A 20,922-nucleotide genomic window follows, 5' to 3' on the forward strand; every position below is an offset into this window, starting at 1 on the left:
ATGAGGCTGAGACACCCGAGGATCAGCAGCCGTTCGCCGACTATCTTAGCGGCCTTCGTCCGTGGCAACCGGTTTCGCGCCCGCTTCGTGCCATTGAAAATGGTCCACAGATGGACTGCAGTGGCACCAACCTTCGTGCAAAGTTTCTCCTCAATAGCAGCGAGAATGTTATCTTTTTCGGCCAGAGGGTCAATATGACTCAAGTAAATCTCCCCCCTCCTGTGATGATGCGGACCGTCCCGTCGTCGCCGAAAATGTCCTGCTCAGCTGAAAAAACCCTCTCGCTATCGGAAGTTCTGGACAGGGGCATCTGGAGATATGAGAGTTGGGTCCTCATTCCCATGCCTACATGCTGCGCCACTTCGGTCCCTTCGAGACCCACGCGCACCTTTCGGTAAACATCCATCCAAGCTTTACCGTTGGTCGGTGCTACCTCAATCAAGTCCGCCTTTGCCTTGCGACGTGACCCGGTGGCGTGATGTTGCTGCAGCTGTTGTTGTGATCGCTGCTATTGCTGTGAACACTGCTGCTGCTGCTGCCGTTGCGCAGGGTGTCGCTTTTCCACGGTCGTCCATCCGTCCATGGGTGGGCAGGCAGGCAGTGCTGCTGAGCTCCTTCACCAGGGAGCATACCTGAGCTGTGAGGCGGGACAGCTCCGCCTGCATTTCTGCCTGTAGCTTATCCCGAGCCTGCAGCTGTTCCAAAAGCTCAGCTACAGACGCCTGACGGCTCAGCTCGATTTTGTTGTTACCCGCATTAGGTGTGGGTGCGTGTGGCGTTAGCAGCGCGGCGGCCTCGACGACCGTTTTGTCCAGATCGTCGTCATCGCTGGAGGAGAAGCTGAGATTCTCCTCAACGTTAGCCCGGGAGCGCTTGTCTGTCGCTCGAGCTAATTGTGATGGTGGTGTATCTGTCGTGCGAGAGGAGGCTAGGGACACCGTCCGTGTTCTTAATCTCAATACCCTCTGCTGCTCCATGGGTGGTGGGCATCATTGCCCAACCCCGACTCCATGGTTTTTTAATGCCCAGGGTCCGCCAGCTGTACGTTGGACACTGAAATTTCCGTCGGCTTCTTATTATTCGAGCAGCTGACGAGCGCGAAATGTCAGGTTTTCTCTATGCACTGCACAAACACGCTTGTTTGCACGATTTATACTCACTTCCAGGCCAAAAACGGTGACATTTTATCCCGTCAAAAAGTGAGTGCTCCCGCATGGGGCAAAAGGACGCTACACATATTAGAGTTTTTGACCAATTCGAACGCGTTATTTACTCTTATAGCGTGAAATCCACCGAAATCTACCACGATAAACACTTTTCAGCTAATACTCAAGGTTTTACACGAATTTTGAACGCTTTTGCAAGAGCGCACTGCACACACGTGTTTACAGGCCAGCTGTCAACTACATTTAGTTACGCCACATGCTCATTGCTAATTATTGTATGTTCTACGTCAGAAATAATCTCTCCGTTTGTGACAGCCTTGTTCTTTACACGAGGGCGTTTCAGAACTTCGTTGTTCGGTTAATTAATTTTCTTATCTCCTTATCTTATCTTAAGTTAATTTTCTATCTCCTTAATTATGGCATTCTCATCTTCGTTTGTTAATGGGCTGTCGGTAAGTGCCTTATACTTGGTTATAATCTAGTTTCACTGGTTTCGATCTTTGACTCCCTTCCGAAGCAAGGAGGGCGATTTCTAGTTCTTCGGTGGGTTTCAACCATTTGGAAAATTGAATAATCGTTTTTGCTTCCTTCGATTCGGATTTCAATGCTTCTTTTAACCGTTCATTCCTCAGTTCCGGTGATATCTTCGCTACCAAATCTTGGAGGAACCTTTGGTCCATTTGGCAAACAATCGCAATATGCTCAATTGTGTGCGGTACAGAACGGCACACTACAAATGGTACAGCTGCCACAGTACTCCCCCTCTAGACTAGATTTCCCTAGTGATACCTCGCAGAGATAACAACTCGTCGACCCGAACGTGTGACTCTAGTCGGAGGAATCGTAGAAGTTGTGGCGGCGGGTGTTGAATCGGTTGTCGTTTGATGCTCATCTAGTTCGTTTGCTGGTTTCAGGCGGTCCACCGAAACGTTAATTGTGCACCCTCGAATGTTCAGCTTGAAAAACTTTTCGGTTACCATCTTGAAAGGTCCTTCGTATGGAGGTGATAGCGAGGGATGAACCGAATCGTTGCGCACAAATACATTCTTGCACGTTTGCAGGTCCTGATGAACAAAGACGTTTCGCTTATCATGTCTGACGGTTTCTTGGGGACGAAGATCACGCATAGCTTTTCGAAGTTGAGTAACAAATTCAACTTCGTCAGTACTCTCCGGGTTGGTGATGAAAATCTCGGAAGGTATTCGGAGTGTCGTTCCCTATACCATCTCGGCAGGCGATGCCTTGATGTCTTCCTTGTAGGTTGTCCGCAGTCCGAGCAAAATCACTGGCAGATGATCGCAACAGTGATCAGGATCGTGGCACAGGATGGACGACTTGAGTGTTCTATGCCATCGTTCGATGATACCTTTTGACTGGGGATGGTATGCCGTCGTCCGTAGATGGCTGGAACCGAGCAGACGAGTAAGCTCAGCAAACAGCGTCGACTCGAATTGGCGCCATTGAACGGATGTAATGTAGGTGGTAACGCCAAACCGAGATATCCATCCGGAAACCAGTGCTTCGGCGATGGCTAAAGTCTAAAATAAGGACCCCCTCTCACGGTCACTCACAATAGTCACTCAGCTATTTTTCGTACAGGGTGGTTCGCAATCGTAATTGTGACAATTGCGTGTTTTTTTATTATGTTTCGAGGCACTGACACCTGAGGGCATAGCCGTCCAAGAAGAAAATGTAGCAATTGACGCCATCTATCGACCACAGGTCAAAGATTGGTCAAAGATTTTACCACCATACCCTTCCAAAGTCCGAAGAGTAGTGTGTTTCGTCACGGGGGCAAATACTTCGTCATAGTCTGTGCCGAAATGTTGATTTGTCAACAAATCTGTGCGCTTTCTGATCCGGTAAGTATTTTACGAATGTGTACGCAAGCTGCAACCGCAGACTTTAAGATGCTTAACATTTGGTTTAACTCCATGCCACAACTCCAATAGTGACCGCTCTACTGCTTTCGTTGGTAAAATATATTGGAGGTAGACTGCGGTATTCAGAGCCTCCGCCCAGTACCATTTGTGCATTTTAGAATCAGCGAGTAAAAATCTCACCATTTCAAGGAGGGTTCTTCCGCTCTGCCACGCCATTCTGCTGAGGACTATATCCTACTGTGAATTGCTCCTGTATGCAGTGATGTTTATAAAAGTTCTTCAGCTTATGTTCACGGTATTCTCCTCCTCCGATCCGAGTATCCGATCGGATACTTTTCGGATTGCGACCGAAAATATTGTTAGCCATCAATACGTATTCCTCGATCTTGCTAGCAATATCTGATTTGTGATTAAGGAAGTAAAGAACACAATCGATATCGATATCTGGTAACGTAAGGTGTCTCTACTGGTCCACAGACATCTGTGTGTACGAGATCCATCGGAGCCTGTGTCGATGATAAATATTCCCTCGGGAATGGAGTACGCACACTTTTAATTTTCATGCAGCATTCTTAAGGTTTTCTCTGGCCAGACGGTCAATAGCTCAATTGTCTATGTTGTGGTGGCTTTGAGACGCTATCACTGCCCTGAAGGGTTGCTTCAGTACATATAAGCCGTTAAGCAACGGTCACTTTTCCCAATGTGATTCTACATTCTATTTGATCGTCAGACGTCACTGTTGCACCTCTCTGGATGATTTGCGACACCGACAGCAGGTTCAGAGTCAAACTTGGTGTATATAAAGGATCGCTTAATTTAACCTTCCTGGGCTCTCCATTCTCGTTGCATAGTGCTACCATCGCGGTACCCTTGCCTTTGACTGGAGCCTGTTTTCCAGACTGTTGGTAGTGTTAGGTAATGTGCTGCTGTGCACACAGTGCGCACAGCACAGTACACCTATTACTGTGCTAGCACACTGCTAGCACAGCGTTAGCACACTACTAGCACAGTGCTAGCACACCTTTTTTACAAGGAGTTTAACCTAGCACGGACTTAGCTGATAGCTGAACGAACGAACACTCGTTCTAAGAAATGATGATCAAAGAAACCGAAAGAGAGCGTGGGGGGAACTCGTTCGGATCCGATCAAATCAGAAAGGCAAACTTCAGTCAGATAGCGAGAGTGTGATGAAAATTTGTTGTATGAGATGGATCTCTTTCTTCGTCAGCTCTTGCGCGCACAGGTTGTCCACACATATTCCCAGTAATTACATATAGTGTTAGTTCTTGGTTAGGTTTAGTTTAGGTTTAATGTAGCATAAGTTTAGAATAAAATAAACATAATTATATACTTCTCCACGTATAAATTTTGTCAACGGTTCCGTGCTTGTGGAGAGATTCGGAATAAAATGACCAACGAAATTCAGCAGGTCTAAAAAATTGCTCAATTCTTCCTTAGATGACGGTGGTAGGAAGTGCTTAATTGCCGCTATTTTCTCTTTAGATAGGCTGATGCGCTTACTTGAAATCCCAGAATTTCTATCTTCTCCACACCGAAAACGCAATTACTTCGGTTAAGCTTCGCATTATTTCCCTCTAATACCCTCAAGACTTTTAGTAATCGCTAATCGTGTTCCTCCCTGTTGCTACCTGAGACGACGATATCATCGATAGAAACAATAACAACGCCAATGCCGTTTGACATGTCCGTCATGATTCTTTGAAAAATTTCAGGCGCACAGTTTATACCAAACATTAAAGGCTTACAGCACACTAGCCCCGTGTTTATCATGAATGGAATGACACCTCGCGAGTCAGAGTGAAGCTAACATGGTAGTATGCTGACGTTATATCGAGCCGCTAATAAAACTTGGAAAGCTAAAGTTTAATTAAGAACGTGTCGATAAAAAGTTCCTATAAACATAGATACTGTTTAGTCATTATGAAGCATTTCCTTTATTTTATTGTTCACCGTCAGTTCAATTGCAGCAGGGATCCTCAAATATGCGATCTTGTTCGGAGGTATGTTAGGGTCGATAGAAAGCTTCACTTGAACACCCAAGAGTTTTGCGAATGGCTTAGTCTCTTTGCCTGAAGATTGGTTAACGTGAAGTACATCAAGACCAGTTCTTAGTAATTTCAGATCATGCGATGTCCGTTTGCTGAGAACACGTTTCACAGCATACTACCGCAAAAGCGTCAATCGACGATCCCGAGTCAACAACACCGGCACATCATCAATCATGGTGGTTATCGAGTTTAAGGATGTTCGAAAACCCGTCTTCCAAACGCGCCGACGACCCCTGCTTCGAATGCGTTCCTAGAGCAATAAGTGCGTTCTTGTCACCTGTCAAAGACAGAACCGCGTGGGAGAGAGTTTCCGGCGTGGATCCTCTCTCTGCTCCTTTAAAAGCGGCTCCGTGCGATCAATCGCTCTCTTTCTGCGCGTGTCCTTCAGCGATTCGGTCTGTGCGGCGATCCGTTTATTGGTAAAGTATCAAAGCTGCGTGCGTCTAGATAGTAAAGATTATTATTTGTGCAAGTGTCAATAAAACTTTAGAAGGAGTGTAAACAATATTGACGGCTTCGTGTGGTATTTTTACGGACGGCTACGTGCGTGAAACACATGGATAATAAAATTGAGTTCCAATTTTTTCCAACAGCTTACATTTGTAGAACAGTTGTCGCTTACGATTGCAGCAACATTCATTCCCCTAAAACTTAATTTTTGAATAAATTCCATTAAAATTTCTTTCGTCATTTTTTTACCGAAACCTATATACACTGGCTGTTTCCATTGTTTGAACAGTCCTCTTGCCATAACAACTTGTATATAATCGTGGGGACCGACTGCCTCATCAGCTGCAGGATCGTATTCTAATGTGTTCTCTACTTTCATCTCGTCAAAACTTAATATGCATTCACAATATCTCTTGGTCAATTGTTTTGCAAAATTTTCCATGAAAACAAGCAAATCTTCTAAAATTCCTTGCTTGAGATCAATTTTTTGAGCGTGCTTTTGAAGCGTCGAAATTGATGGTAAGGGATAATTCATGTCCTTGGCTATGTAGTGGTAACCTCTTTTTCCAAAATAACGCAAGGTGAAAACAGAACTTACTTCCTTTTTACTCCATTAAACACGTTGTTTTTTCCTTCATAATCAAGTCAATTTGATTCGAAAACAATGTTCCTTTCAAAAAACCTTTCATTTTCGAGATTAGCTCGCAAGGCTGAATGCTATTTTTTTTGTATCTTTTCAATCTCTGTTTTCAATACTTTGTTTTCTTTTTTAATTCATTCCATTTTCAGATTTCATTGATTCAATTTTTTCCTGTAAAACTTTAATTGCGTTGCGTAATAGATTGTTTTCGTCTAGAACATTTTTTAGCTGATTTTTTAATTTGGCAAATGGCCCATTGTCTGAAACGTTTGGTTTTTGGTAAATGTCGGCGCCTACAGTTAGGCAATTAGATTTCAGCAATAATTTGTGCGTATGTGTAATGTGTAATTTAAGTAATGTAAATATGTAAATGTGAATAGGGAACTAGGATAGATGTAAGTGAATTATGTATAATATAGAAGTTAGTCTAAGTTGAAACATCACCGTGTGCACATCATCATCCAGGAATTCCATCCGAACGAGCTATCGAACATTTGGTCCTTCGAACCGGATAGGAGGAGCCAAACAGTAAGAAACCCAACGGTCTGAATGCTGAATAACGATCTCAGGAGGACAACTGTACGAAACGTTGCTTATGAAGTGTCGAACTGGGAAGAGCGCTGCGTACGTATACGAGGTCATCGATCGATCACGCTGATCGACAGTGCGTGCGTGTTAGGTTGCTCACAGAATACGAGAAGCTTCAAAATTGGATTGTTTCAAGGAGATCATCGAGTTGGGACAGTGTCATCATCCGTAGGCTGAAGTACAAGCGTTGCGCGTGCATATCGTGATTGTAAAATTTGTCCATGTTAAGCGTACGTAACATAAATATTTGTGTGTAACCAAGTGTGTAAGAAGCGTCGCACAAACTAACACTGTGAACAAGCATAGGATTAGTCGGAGAAGTGTGCGTGTTACTACGTTTGCGCGCGAATTGAGGACTTCGGCCATCGCCTTTCACGCAATTGCGTCGTTACGAGTAGTGGTGTAGGATCACAGACGGGAGACGCTACAGTGTGGCACATAGTTTCCGCACAAGAGTGAATATCTGCGAGTAAGAAAATGAGTAAACAAATACAGACGGTGAAGCGGAAATATCTCGATACGTTAAGGTGCGTTGATTTCTTCGTTGAATTCATAAATGAGTATAATGCAGAGGAACATGCGTCTCAGCTGGAAGGTCAGTTAGGAGCGTTGGAAGAAGCAAAAAAGACATTTGAGAGTGTACGCGAAAAATTACTGGGTGAAGACGAGTGCGATATTGAGGCCCTATGTACGGAAAAACGAGAATATTATAAAAAATACCAACAGGTTAAAGGTTTCATTGTGGCTCGTCAAAGGAGCGAAGAAGTAGGCTCGTTACCAGCAGCAAATAGCACAAGCGTAAATCAATCGATGTTATGCCATCCCAAATTGCGTTTACCGACCATTGACCTTCCGTCGTTCGATGGCGACATCACAAAATGGTTAACGTTTAAGGACAGATTTACGTCAATGGTTCATGAGGCGGTTGAAGTTCCTGAAGTTACGAAGTTGCAATATTTGCTATCTGCATTAAAGGGAAATGTAGCAACCCAATTCGATCACACGCAGTTAATAGCCGACAATTACGAACCTACTTGGCAGAGTTTGCTTACGCGATACGATGACACAAAGACGATTAAAAGAGAATACTTCAAAGCGTTGTATCATCTAGAAGCAATGAATGATTCCTCGGGAGAAGAGTTAGCGCGGATTGTAAATGAAGTGAAACGATTGGTTCGGGGAATGGAAAGACTCAAGGAGCCAATAGACAAATGGGACACCCCCTTAACAAGCTTGATTATGTTCAAAATGGAGGCTACTAGTTTATTGGCATGGGAACTAGTTTCAGCAGATACAAAAAACGATACATATCAGGGACTAATCGAATTTTGCGAAAAACGAATCAAGGTGTTAACTAATTCCAAAATATACAATGTGCGGACTATCGATACGAGACCAGCCAAGGTGATGAGTAACACACGAACGCCTGTTATACGTAAAGAAGCTAAGTTTAATATAAAGGGAACTCCTACGATGGCACATGTAGAACAAACGGATGAAAGGTTTAAGACAGAATGCCCGGTGTGTAAAGAAGATCATACTTTGTTCAAGTGTTCGAAATTTGAGAGCATGAGTCTCGAGCAACGGCTCAATATAGTAAAAGAAAAGAATTTGTGCTACAATTGTCTTAAGCGAGGACACGGAGTGCGTCAGTGTAGATCGTCTTATCGTTGCGTTCAATGTAAAAAGCGCCACCACACCATGCTATGCAGCCGACCAAAGGAAGCATCAGTAGCAGTACCACCAGTCGTAAATGCCACTATGCACAACAGGAATTTAGAGAAGCGAGAGACTATTTGGCTTTCTACAGCCCAAGTGCTTCTGTTAGATTCATGCGGTAAAGAAATTCCTGCCAGGGCATTATTGGACATGGGAGCCCAGTCCAATTTCATGACGGAAAGATTGGCTCAACAATTGGGACTGAGTAGACAGCGGATGCTAAGCTCGTTATCTGGAGTAGGTGCAATGGCATTAACAGCAAATAGTATGGTAACGGCAACAGTAAGATCAAGAGTGTCAAGGTTTTCTGCAGTACTAGACTTTGTGGTGTTACAACGGGTAACGGCAGATGTTCCGGCTCAGACAGTGAATGTAGATCGATGGAATATTCCAAGTGGGGTGAGATTAGCAGATCCTACATTCTTTAAGTCGGAAAGAGTAGATCTATTAATTGGAGCTGAGTTGTTTGCGGATCTATTAGAAAAGGGCCATATTAAGGTTGCACCTCATTTGCCAAGCCTGTTAAAGACCAAATTTGGGTGGATTGTGAGCGGACCAATGCGAGACAGCATCGAGTACAGTAACAACAGTGTTTTGTGTCATTGTGTCCAAGAAGAGAATCTGATCGATTTAATGAGACATTTTGCCGCCCTTGAAGACATTCCTCAAGAAAAGGAAACATCAGAAGAAGGCTTGAGTTGTGAAAGGTTCTACTGCGATACTACGATCCAAAACGAAGAAGGTAGATACGTGGTACAGTTGCCAAAGGTGAAAGAATACGAAAAACAATTGGGAGACTCAAAGGAAACCGCGTTGAGGCGATTTTTATCGATTGAACGGCGACTGAAGAAAGATGAAGCCATGAAAAAGGAATACGTAGAGTTTATGGAAGAATACGAACAGTTAGGTCACATGACGAAAGTGGCGAGCTACAATAATGTTGAATTGGAAGTTGGAAAGGACTATTATTTGCCCCATCACGCAGTCTGGAAAAGGGAGAGTACCACTACTAAGTGTAGAGTGGTGTTCGACGCTTCGTGTAAGTCTAGTTCTGGGCGATCACTGAACGACATTTTGCTGACTGGTCCAACAATTCAAGAAGATATTATTCCAATTCTGTTGCGTTTTCGAATGAAGAAAGTGGCATTAGTCGCAGACGTAGCCAAAATGTATCGTCAAGTTTTAGTAGCGAAAGAAGACAGAAAGCTGCAACGTATTCTATGGAGGAAAGAAAGCGAAGAACCTATTTCCGTGTATGAGCTGAATACTGTGACTTATGGCACAGCGTGTGCACCATTTCTCGCCATAAGAACTTTGCTACGAGTGTTTCAAGACTATGGTCGTCACTATCCAGAGGCTTTGAAGAGTAAGGACGATTTTTATGTTGATGATCTTGTATCAGGTGCAGACTCTATCGAAGAAGCAAACCAAATAGCAAAGCAGTTAGATGAGCTTATGAACAAAGCAGGATTCAGCCTTAGAAAATGGGCTTCAAACTACCCAGAAACGCTAGAAGGTATTCCACAACAAAGGCAATGTGAATCAGTTGCAGTTGAGCAAGCCAGCAAATCATCAATATCCCTTTTGGGGCTATTATGGATTCCAAGATCTGATAGGATGCAACTGAACATAAAGGGGATAGAACAACAAACTAGCTACTCCGGGAAGCAAATCTTATCGTGTATTGCTCGTATGTACGATCCGCTGGGAATCATAGATCGTGTAAAGATGAAAGCAAAGATGTTCATGCAGCGTGTGTGGTCGTATAAAGAGTCACGAGGCTCTGGTTGGAACTGGGATAATCCCCTCCCTGATGAGCTGCAAGTAGAATGGAAGAACTTTTACGCTGAGTTGAAGTATTTAAGTGATTTTAGTGTTCCGAGAACAGTGATCGATAGAGCAGAGGACAATTATCAGATACACATATTTTGTGACGCCTCAGAGAAAGGCTACGGCGCTTGTTGCTATATCCGTAGTCGGAATAGTCATTCAGGAGAAATAGTGGTCAGATTATTCATATCAAAGTCAAAGGTAGCGCCTCTTTCAAAAAAACTCACCATTGCAAGGCTTGAACTGTGTGGGGCATTACTAGCAAGCAATCTGTACCAGTTAGTGCAACGTGCGGTTGCCAAAGAAGTTACATGCTACATGTGGACAGACTCGATGACGGCATGGTATTGGATAAACTCTCCTAGTGACAGGTGGAAACCCTTTGTGGCAAATAGAACAAGAAGGATTCAAGCGAAAACTCAGAACTGTATATGGAAACACATTCCTGGTGTTGACAATCCTGCAGACTTGGTATCAAGAGGAACTGATGCCAAGGCTCTAATTGATGCAAGGCAATGGTGGGCGGGGCCCTCATGGCTCCCCTTAAACGAGGATATGTGGCCAGTTTCACCGAATCAAAAACCGATAACCACAGACGAGGAACGAACATCAGTGTTACTAGTCTCTTCACCGGTTGAAGAGTCTTTTAGTGATAGGTTGTTCGAGCGCTGCTCAACATACACGGCTCTACGCAAAGGTGTTGGTTATTGGTTACGTTATTTAAACCTCTTGCGTGCTAGAAGAAAAGGTGCCAAACCTCCAGGGCATACCAGCAGTGGTCTAAGTACGGAAGAATTGGTAGAAACTGACAAGTTCTTATACCGGCTTGCACAGAAGGATCAGTTTTCAGAAGAGTTTAAGGCAATGTTAGCAAAGAAATGTGTACCAAGAACTTCTCCCTTACGATTCTTGAATCCGTTTATAGATGATCAAGGCCTAATGCGTGTTAACGGACGTTTAGCGAACTCACAGCTTGATAGTGACATGAAACAACCGATACTTATCCCGAAAAACCACCGTTTAACGAGCTTGTTAGTACAGCATTATCATCTAAAGCTCTTACATGCGGGTCCACAATTGATGATTTCCACCATAAGGCAAAGTTTGTGGATCATAGGAGTGAGATCGGTAGCTAGAAGTGTTTACCACAAGTGCATGCGTTGCTTTAAGGTAAATCCAAAACACATCAATCAACCCATGGGAAACTTGCCTCCGAGCAGAGTAACCGAGGCCAGGGCATTTGCAGTGTCCGGTGTCGACTATGCTGGTCCGGTTTACGTCAAAGAAAGGCATCGCAGAGCAGCACCAACGAAAGCATTTGTGGCAGTGTTCGTGTGCTTCGTGACACACGCAGTGCACTTGGAGCTTGTATCGGATCTGAGTACGGCTGCATTTATCTCCGCGCTAAGAAGGTTTGTCGCTCGGAGAGGTCTGGTATCAGAACTATACTCAGACAACGGAACCAACTTTAAAGGCGCCTCGAATGAACTGCACCAGTTGTACCAGCTCCTTCAATCAACCCACCATCGAGAAGCCGTAACTACCTGGAGTGCTGACAAGGGATTCAAATGGAAGTTCATACCGCCCCGTGCACCGCATTTCGGAGGTCTATGGGAGTCAGCTGTGCGGTCCATGAAACACCATCTCCAGCGAGTTCTTGGAACAGCATCTACATCGTTTGAAGATTTGGTGACGTTGTTGGCAGAAATCGAGTTATGCCTGAATTCTCGGCCAATAACACCGTTATCACATGATCCATCTGATTTACAAGCACTAACCCCAGGTCACTTTCTTACTGGTTACCATTTGCAGGTTATTCCTGATATCGCATTGAAGGACATTCCGGAGAACCGTTTAAACCACTGGCGCGTGGTACAAAAACGTTTGCAACACTTCTGGGCGAGGTGGAGTACCGAGTATTTACAACAGCTCCATGCCAGAAGCAAGTGGAATTGCGAAGCAACCGAGATCAAACCTGGAATGTTAGTGATAATACGCGAAGATAATGTACCCCCCTTGAAATGGCCTTTAGCACGAATAACAGATATTCATCCCGGTACGGATGGTGTGGTTAGGGTAGTCACAATGAAAACGGCACAATCAAAAGAAGTAAAGCGTCCTGTAACAAGAATATGCATCCTTCCCATTGACAGTAATAGCAAACATGAAGAAGAAAACACAATAGATGAAAATAAGCGGAGCGAAACTTAAAAAAAAAACGTGTTTTTTGGTGGGCGGGAATGTCGGCGCCTACAGTTAGGCAATTAGATTTCAGCAATAATTTGTGCGTATGTGTAATGTGTAATTTAAGTAATGTAAATATGTAAATGTGAATAGGGAACTAGGATAGATGTAAGTGAATTATGTATAATATAGAAGTTAGTCTAAGTTGAAACATCACCGTGTGCACATCATCATCCAGGAATTCCATCCGAACGAGCTATCGAACAGTAAACATTCGTTTGATTCGTAAACATTGAATTAAAATGAATGTTTTCGATATCACTATCACCAACATTATCACCCACAATTAAATTGTTCATGATATCATTACTTGGAGTACTTGGAACACAACGGATTGACGGAACAGCTGAAAAACAAATGATCGTATTAGAACATTATTCGTTTGTAGATCCCATACATTTATTATTGAACAAGCTATTTATACATTTTCTGTCATCTAAACTGTATTGAGTACCTATAACCTTGCACGCTTGCACGCTTGAAAAAATAATTAATTCAAAACCAAGAGTAAATTAGCTCTAAAAATATAATTTAGTATAGCCATACTGCATAAATAGAAGAGCATAATGTTATTGCGTGCATTATTTGGTTCGTTTTTTTAGCATAATTAAATATTTCAAAGTAATTTACACCATCTAGCGTTTGTATTTGTGTGCTTTTTGTTTTTCATGAATTGTAACTAGATCCTCCTGACAAAGTATTTATGGTTGTTTATACGAACATATGAGTTTAACCGAACAAATTATAATATTAATTACACGTATACACGGGGATTGACCGTATCTGTTATGTAACGACAAACACGTTTATAAAACTAAGAAGCATATTAAATCGCCAATGATGAATAAATATTTACCATTTGGGTAAAGTTTCGCCAATCCTGTATTGGTCCCGCTTCGAGATAACATTTGGTAATCCTCTTCCCGAAAATGTTTGGAACAAATAACACCACATTTCAAAGGTTGCCAATTTGCATCCCGTTCGCAAAATTGTATCCATTTCACACGTAAATCACCATGCGTAGGAAAATTTAAAATTTTACCAAAATTCCTTGCCTTTTAACAGAACCAGGGGTGTTTTTGCAACTGCAAAATGTCAAAACGTACTGCTTTCCACCACCTGGTCTCCTATAATAACCTTGGTGGCCTGCTAGGAAACATCACCAAATTAGGCGAAGAAAGTAAAGAAGTTTTTATAATTACATATTTACAGTATTGATTGTTTCAGCCACAATGGAAAATACTCAAATTGACGAGGAGCAGCTGATCGACATGGTCGAGAACATTCCTCTCCTATGGAATGTGCAAGACCGCAATTACCACAACCGTAGGATGGAGAAAGAAGCATGGGACCACATCAGCGATGCGTTTGGAGTGAATGGTGAGTACAAGAGTCGTTTATTTACATATTATAGGTAAATTTACTACAACTTTTACTGTTCAACTTCACCGTTATACATATACACATCGATTTTCATACACAAACGGAAATGTCTCAAGTCAAGTGAGCCAAGACAAACGGAAAATAGATTTGTATTATGAAACCATTCTTGTGACAAGACAAGATTCGTCAAAATTTTTGTTTCGTTAAAGCTGTATCAAAGCAACCATGGATGTGTCAAACTGTTCAAAATCAACACAAAAAACCGTTAACAACTCTCATTGCGGTTAGCTTGAGAAAAGATTGTGTATTAAATAATTGATTAAAACATTAAAATGATTTTCTCCTGCTACGTAAGTGATACAACGGACGATCTGGCATAACAAATACGACTCCTTTGAATTATTTCTGATCCTTTGCCACTTATCACACGAGCGCGTGTTAAGTATGCGAAATATTTGTGCAAAAAATATTTAACATGTTTAATGTCGTGTTTTTTTCTATCTCTGTGGTGTTCGCCAAATGTTTGGGAATTGTGAAAGAAATTTCAGAGTACAAATGGATATGCGAGGCTTTTTGTTGATCCTAAACATATGCAATATAATGAGCGAAAACATGAAAAATTATTCATAAATTAATGTTTTTACAAGAACATTTACTTATTCCAATAGTTTATGCACTAAAATGCAACAAAAATATGCCACGCGCTCCGAAATTGGCACCTTTCCGTGAGAAAAAGCTGACGGAAAGTTGTTTGAGAGTTTCGGGTTTCCGTTTGTGTATAAGGATGCAAATCTAGCCTGCTTGTTTGTAAACTTTCGTTTCGTTAAATTTGATATTTCCAACAGATCACAAACTTGGCTGTCATAATACAAATCTTCCATTTTTGACAACTTGTCTTTATAATTTGTGTATGATAATTGAGGCTATAGTTCTTAAAATTATCCATATTGTTGTAAGCTCCCTAGCAACAAAAATGACCACAAATTCATCCAAACTCCATATAAAAAAAACGCCGACCCTCTAAAAATGTCCGCGCTGTCCCAAAAATTCACGATAAGAGCAAAAACCTTCATTCGAGAACACGAAAATGTTCATCGTCTGCTCGGCCGGTCATTTGCTCCTACTCTTGCTTCCTCTTGCCTTGCTGCTCGTACCAACAAGCGTTCGTCGTCACGACTACGATGAATTTTGCACCCTGCATTGCTTCTTGTTTCACACCCCCCTGACCCATATGCATTGCACACACACGATGTCCCTTTAAATTCTCGTACTGTTGCCTGCCCTCTTCCGCCTACATACTGTTTAGACTAGATATTTCCCTAGTGTGTATAAGGCAAGTAGACGTTATACTACTCGCTCTTTCCCACTAATTGTTTGAAGATATTTTCTTTCGATCATATTGTTTATTCTCACATGGTTCGAAACGGCATGCTTAAGTTAAAATCATTCTCATACTGATTCTGATTGTGATCATAACTCATCAAATCATACGAACATTTTACTTAATACTGTGATCAGATTTTTATTTGATTAAGTGTTGATAAACATCATAAATCGTGTTAATCGTTTGATTAGCAAAATGTCGGAATTCGTAAAACAATTACGGCAATCCAACAAGCTGTATAGGCGAATTGCAGTGCGACAATCGCGTTTTCAAATGCAGGAGGAAAACCGGCTGTCTTCTCAGTCAACTACAGCGGCTACTTCGAGTATTGTGGAAATTGCGAACGAAGGACAAGCACCAGAACACCATCTTAATGTTGTTCCTGATGTGAACACGTGCATAAGTGTAGTGTTTGACGAAGGAGATGCTCCGGTACCCGATGATAGTTCGGCGGAAGAAGATGATGACAGCGGATCGTTGGAGCAGCCGGAAAATTATTCTGAAGAAAATTTTTCATTGTCTTCGGATGCTAATCAATTAAATGAGCTTCCATTTCATTCCAGGTTGAAGCATTTGGTGCTGTCCACGAACCTCACGCATGACACGACGAATAAACTAATGGCTCTGTTACGTGACACTACTAATTTCCAGCTACCCAAAGATGCCCGGACGCTCTTGCGCACTCCTCAAAACATCGGATCACAGATAGTTCCTATTTCAGGAGGAGATTTTTGGTATCAAGGGATCGAAAAAGCACTGCAATGTTACTTTCGGTTAGTAAATTAAGTTATACATACACGAGTTTACTTTATATATGTCCCATATAAATTTTAACTTTACCGTCACTTCTATTACAGTAATTTCAACAGTGAAATAAACACCATTGAGGTTACACTATCCATGGACGGGCTCCCGCTGCACACAAGTGGAACGACATGCTTTTGGCCTATACTAATGAGAGTGGAAGGAATACCTCAAGCGGCAATTAGAGTGGTTGCTATTTTTTGTGGATATTCTAAGCCGGAAAATGCAGAAGAATATTTAAGGCCTTTAGTAAATGAGTTAAACCATTTACATAGAAATGGCATTACTTTAAATAGTATTACAAGGCCCTTTAAACTTCGCTGCATAATTGGTGATGCTCCAGCACGTGCTTTGATTAAAGGTAAAGAAAACATAGTGTGTGCAAGAATCGACTGTATGACTGACTGTTTATTGTAATCTTTTTAGGAGTAAGATACTACAATGGCAAGGAAGGTTGTATGAAATGTACTTGCCACGGGGAATATTTAGCAGAAGAAAGAAAGGTTATTTTTGTGGGAGTTGGTGCAGCAGCGCGCACTGATTCAATGTTTAGGATGCAAGGATATGGCAGGCATCATAGGGAACCAACTCCTCTCACAGAGTTGGATGATTTTGATATCATCAAGAATGTTGTGACCAGTGACAGTCTCCATTTATTAGACCATGGAGCAACAAAAAAATTTTTAATGCATTGGAAAACTGCAAAATTTAGCTCGGATGAGAAATGGTCTCAAGAACAGATCGATAATATTTCCACATTCATTATGAATATGAAGCTTCCATCGGAAATAATTAGGCGGATGAGATCCCTCAAATTTTTAAAATATTGGAAGGGATCAGAATTTAAATATTTTCTACTTTATGGTGGTATAGTAATATTACGCGATTATTTGCCTGAAGAAGAGTACGACCATTTTTTGAAATATTTTTGCGCCATAACGATATTTTCGACAGAAGTTTACAAACCACTGTGGGTAGAAGGGAAACGTTTGATAGAAGAGTTTATTTTAGAGGTGCCTCGTACTTATGGACGGGAGCATCTTACAAGCAACATTCATAACTTGCAGCACATATATGATGATATTTGTAATTTTGGTCCACTCCCCACAATTTCAACGTATCCGTTTGAGGGATACCTCCGCAATATAAAGCGCAGTATGAGAAGTGGTTGGAAATGTTTAGAACAGGCAGCGAACCGTATTTCCGAACTAAATAATTTTGAAACCTATAATCCTCCTACACATCCAGAATATCCATTAATAGAGCAAAAATCCCAACTCACTATCCTACATATGTCCTCAAGTTTTATACTAAAATGCACAGAAAATGATCAATGGTTTTTAACTGATTCTAACGCAATTATTAAATTTAGTTCTGCTACACGCTCCCCTGACTCTTCTAGAATCGTCATTAATGGATTCCCCATACTAAAATTTAGAACTTACTTTCAAATCTCTTCCTTATCTTCAGCTAAAATTAACATATTTCATGCTAACATTTCCGATCTTGCACTAACAACAGCAAAAATAACAACTTCTAATGTAAAATGTAAATTAGTAGCAGTACAAAAAAAGTCTGGCAATGGATATGTCTTTTTCCCATTACTTCATACTTTAAAATTGACAAATTAACATTTTTTTGCATGTTTAACACATTTAACAATAACAGTAACATAGTATTAGACTGAAGGTAGCATGCGGATTTTTTTAATTAACATATATATTGGTGTTTGGTTAAGAATAATGGTGATGGTGATAAGATGGATGGTTATGGTTAGAATAGTGATGATGATAGTGGAATAAAAATGATGATTATGAAAATATGGAACTACATAGCACTGAAACACGCGCGCGTTTAAAGGGACTATTGGTACCCATCCTTGCTTCCCTTCGTTTTCAGTTCTAAAATCAGTCAAATTTATTATATGTCCATTAAAATTTCGTTCTTTTCAATGCTATGTGTGGGTATGAGGTGGGATCCACTATCATCATCATTAAAATGTATTAACTCATATTTAAAAAGCAATAGTATTCGGTAGGATGGTGGTTGCACTTCAAGAATAAACATAAAACAATACTTATTTTTTTAATTATTTTTATTTCTTTATTTCTTTTTGTCCAGGAACCCCAAACCAGAAGAGAGAGTGGAAATTCTTGAAAAACCCGAAAACTAAATAAAATATAAAATGAAAAAGAAAATCTCTAAGCAAAATTATTTTTTTTTTCGATTTAAACAAAAGGTTTTCCTGCCTTTTAAATGGACTCGGTCCGCAGCATGCTTTAATTTACTTTTCAAAAATATTATCGCACCATATTCAGATAGCGTCATTAATGGTGTACTGCCCATTATACGAAATATTTCCACTACATTTTCGTATGCAGCGAAAGGGATTTTGGGTCCATTTTTTCCTCTGCCTCTCCAGGAGCATTGAGCAAAAAAATCGTTTTCAAAAATTAGGTCTCTGGTTTGGTGCATCCTATTTTGGCTATCGGTTTTGCTCATATGACTTTCAAGCCAGTCAAGAAATTGTGACTTAAAAGTTTCATTCGCTAAATTAATGTTTAAATGGTTAAAATGTTCCTCATTGGCAATCTTTGTGAACTGAAAATTTGATTTTTTAGAGGCATATGGCACACACACATGTTCCCCTATTACTTCTACCATTACTCCTAATTCCGCAAGTTGTCTGCGAGTTTTAGCAGCCTCTTCTTTGATCAGTTCAGCACATGCCGGATTTGTTAAAGGCTCCTTGATTAAGGGTTCTTTAACCGATGCTTCCGATGTTGCGTTTTCGACCGCATCCAGCAACCATACATCTGTAGGGATGTTCGGTGGAATAGTCGGTACAATGGTCACTGCAGGTTCAAGCAAACCAGGGCATACGAAAGGTTTCGATTCTGAAGAAGTGCAAGTAACTGTTACGTCACCTACAGTAAAAGAATCTCCCACATTCATGATGCAACTACAAAAAAAAACAAACAAAACTAATAGATTCATATATTCCTACACTCCCATACAAAAAGGTACTTACTTGTAATTATGTGTATGATGTGAATATGTTAACCTTTTTGGTATCTTGTCGCTTCGTAAATGCGTGGTATAGCGTCTAGTTCGGTGGCCGTAAGCGAATTAGCATGTGTCGCTAAGGACAAGCGCTTCTCTAGCCTTAGTTCAATCCTAACTAAAAAATCCTTTCTTCTCATTTCCAAAAAAATCAATTCGCGCCAGTCAAGACTTCGTTTAAAAACAACCGTCTGTTCTTCCCTTTAAATATAACCAACAAACAAATGGAACGACCGATAACCTCCTCCGCTCGCATCCTCGAACTTCCCTCGCTCCCACCCTCACACTACACTCCACCGTCCAACCAAATATATACCTCTACATACGAGTAGACAGTGCAGTGAAAAAGTTGTCCATAAAGGAGTAAAAAAATAAAAGTTAGCTAGAACTGAAAATGCGGCGGTAGTGGTAAATACACACACACAACACACAACTTCGACAGAGAAGAGTGGGAAAAGAAAATGAACCTAACAACAGTTCTATCCATCCATTCCTCCAAAAGGAAAGAACTAAAAATAGAACATATGATGGATATTACCACCAATCAAAACACGCGACTTGGAGGGGGAAAACTACCCAGATAACAAAATTTTTGCTTTCGGTTCACGGCAGGTTACGATTCATTTTAGTACGGGTCTTGTTCACTTTGCCAAAAGGTCGAGGGACCACGACACGTCGACCCTCGCCTCGACCCTGGCTCGACCATTTTCAAAATGAATATTTTGGGATGAATTTGTGGTCATTTTTGTCGCTAGGGCTGGTTGGCTTGACCGATTATTGCTTCTTGAATTTGTTTGATTTACAAACGATGTGTTCGCTTCGGTAGGTGCACAATTTACCCCGTTGCTGTCTTTTGTATCCATGCAAATATTGTGCAACAAACATACCGTTTTCACTACAATAGTATCAATCTTTATACACAAACGGAATTTTGACAAGACAAGTGAGCCAAGACAAACGGAATTTAGATTTGGATCATGAAACCATTCTTGTTAAACACAAGATTCGTCAAATTTTTTCTTTCGTTAAAACAGAATCAAAGCAACCCAGCGGTCAAGCTTTCATGCGTTTCACCTCGTTTCATCCCCTTACAACCCTCGTTGGCCTATACTTTTGCGTGTCAACACAAGCTATCTCTGTTTTTTCGTTCGTCAAGCATGTTCTTGTCTCGCTCTTTTCACACTTTGCTGAAGTTCGACGTGCTCCGCGTTGTGTATTTACACACCGAGCTCATGGAATATCTTTGTGTGTGTAGAAAACCATTTTGACAGCACCGTCATTCTTCGGCCGTCATATTTTGTGTTGCTTTCGAAGTGCAAGGTTTGTTTAGTTTATTGCATAGAACAGAGAGATACAATGGTTATAAAAGGGTAAAAATGGCTTCGAATCAAATGAGCACGCGTTTTTCAAGTGACTGGATAGTTTAGTTAGGGATATGGAGTGAAAAAACACTTGGAATTAGGGAGGATACTTGACCTGCGTGCCTCCGGAACAAAGTGGTGCTGAAACTGTTTCATGGCTGCTGAGAGTCTGGTAAGGCGTTTAATGCAACGAATTATATCAATTACATGTTATTTACATTACGCTTTTACAATTGCAGTTACATCCGAAACAATTTATTGGCACGGACCGCAGAAAACCACGCAAACAAAGTGTACAAAGTACCATGCAGAGAGGACAAAATTTTACACCACATAAG

At 41.2% G+C, this 20,922-nt stretch overlaps 1 protein-coding gene across 9 annotated transcripts in view; it reads left to right on the plus strand.

Moving 5' to 3' along the window:
- Positions 1-20,922, plus strand: part of LOC125769601 (uncharacterized) — a 118,614-nt gene that overhangs the window by 97,132 nt on the left and 560 nt on the right. The window contains exons 3-6 of one of the 9 annotated variants that reach the window (XM_049438355.1): positions 13,802-13,969; positions 15,920-16,129; positions 16,214-16,521; positions 16,587-20,921. In XM_049438355.1, coding sequence (XP_049294312.1) covers positions 13,935-13,969; positions 15,920-16,129; positions 16,214-16,521; positions 16,587-17,791 — 1,758 coding nt within the window. In that variant the 5' untranslated portion in view covers positions 13,802-13,934 and the 3' untranslated portion in view covers positions 17,792-20,921. The other 8 variants (XM_049438357.1, XM_049438356.1, XM_049438351.1 and 5 more) reach the window with 8 other exon arrangements.

This window comes from Anopheles funestus, chromosome 3RL (assembly GCF_943734845.2).
Source record: "Anopheles funestus chromosome 3RL, idAnoFuneDA-416_04, whole genome shotgun sequence".
Taxonomy (NCBI): Eukaryota; Metazoa; Arthropoda; class Insecta; order Diptera; family Culicidae; genus Anopheles; species Anopheles funestus.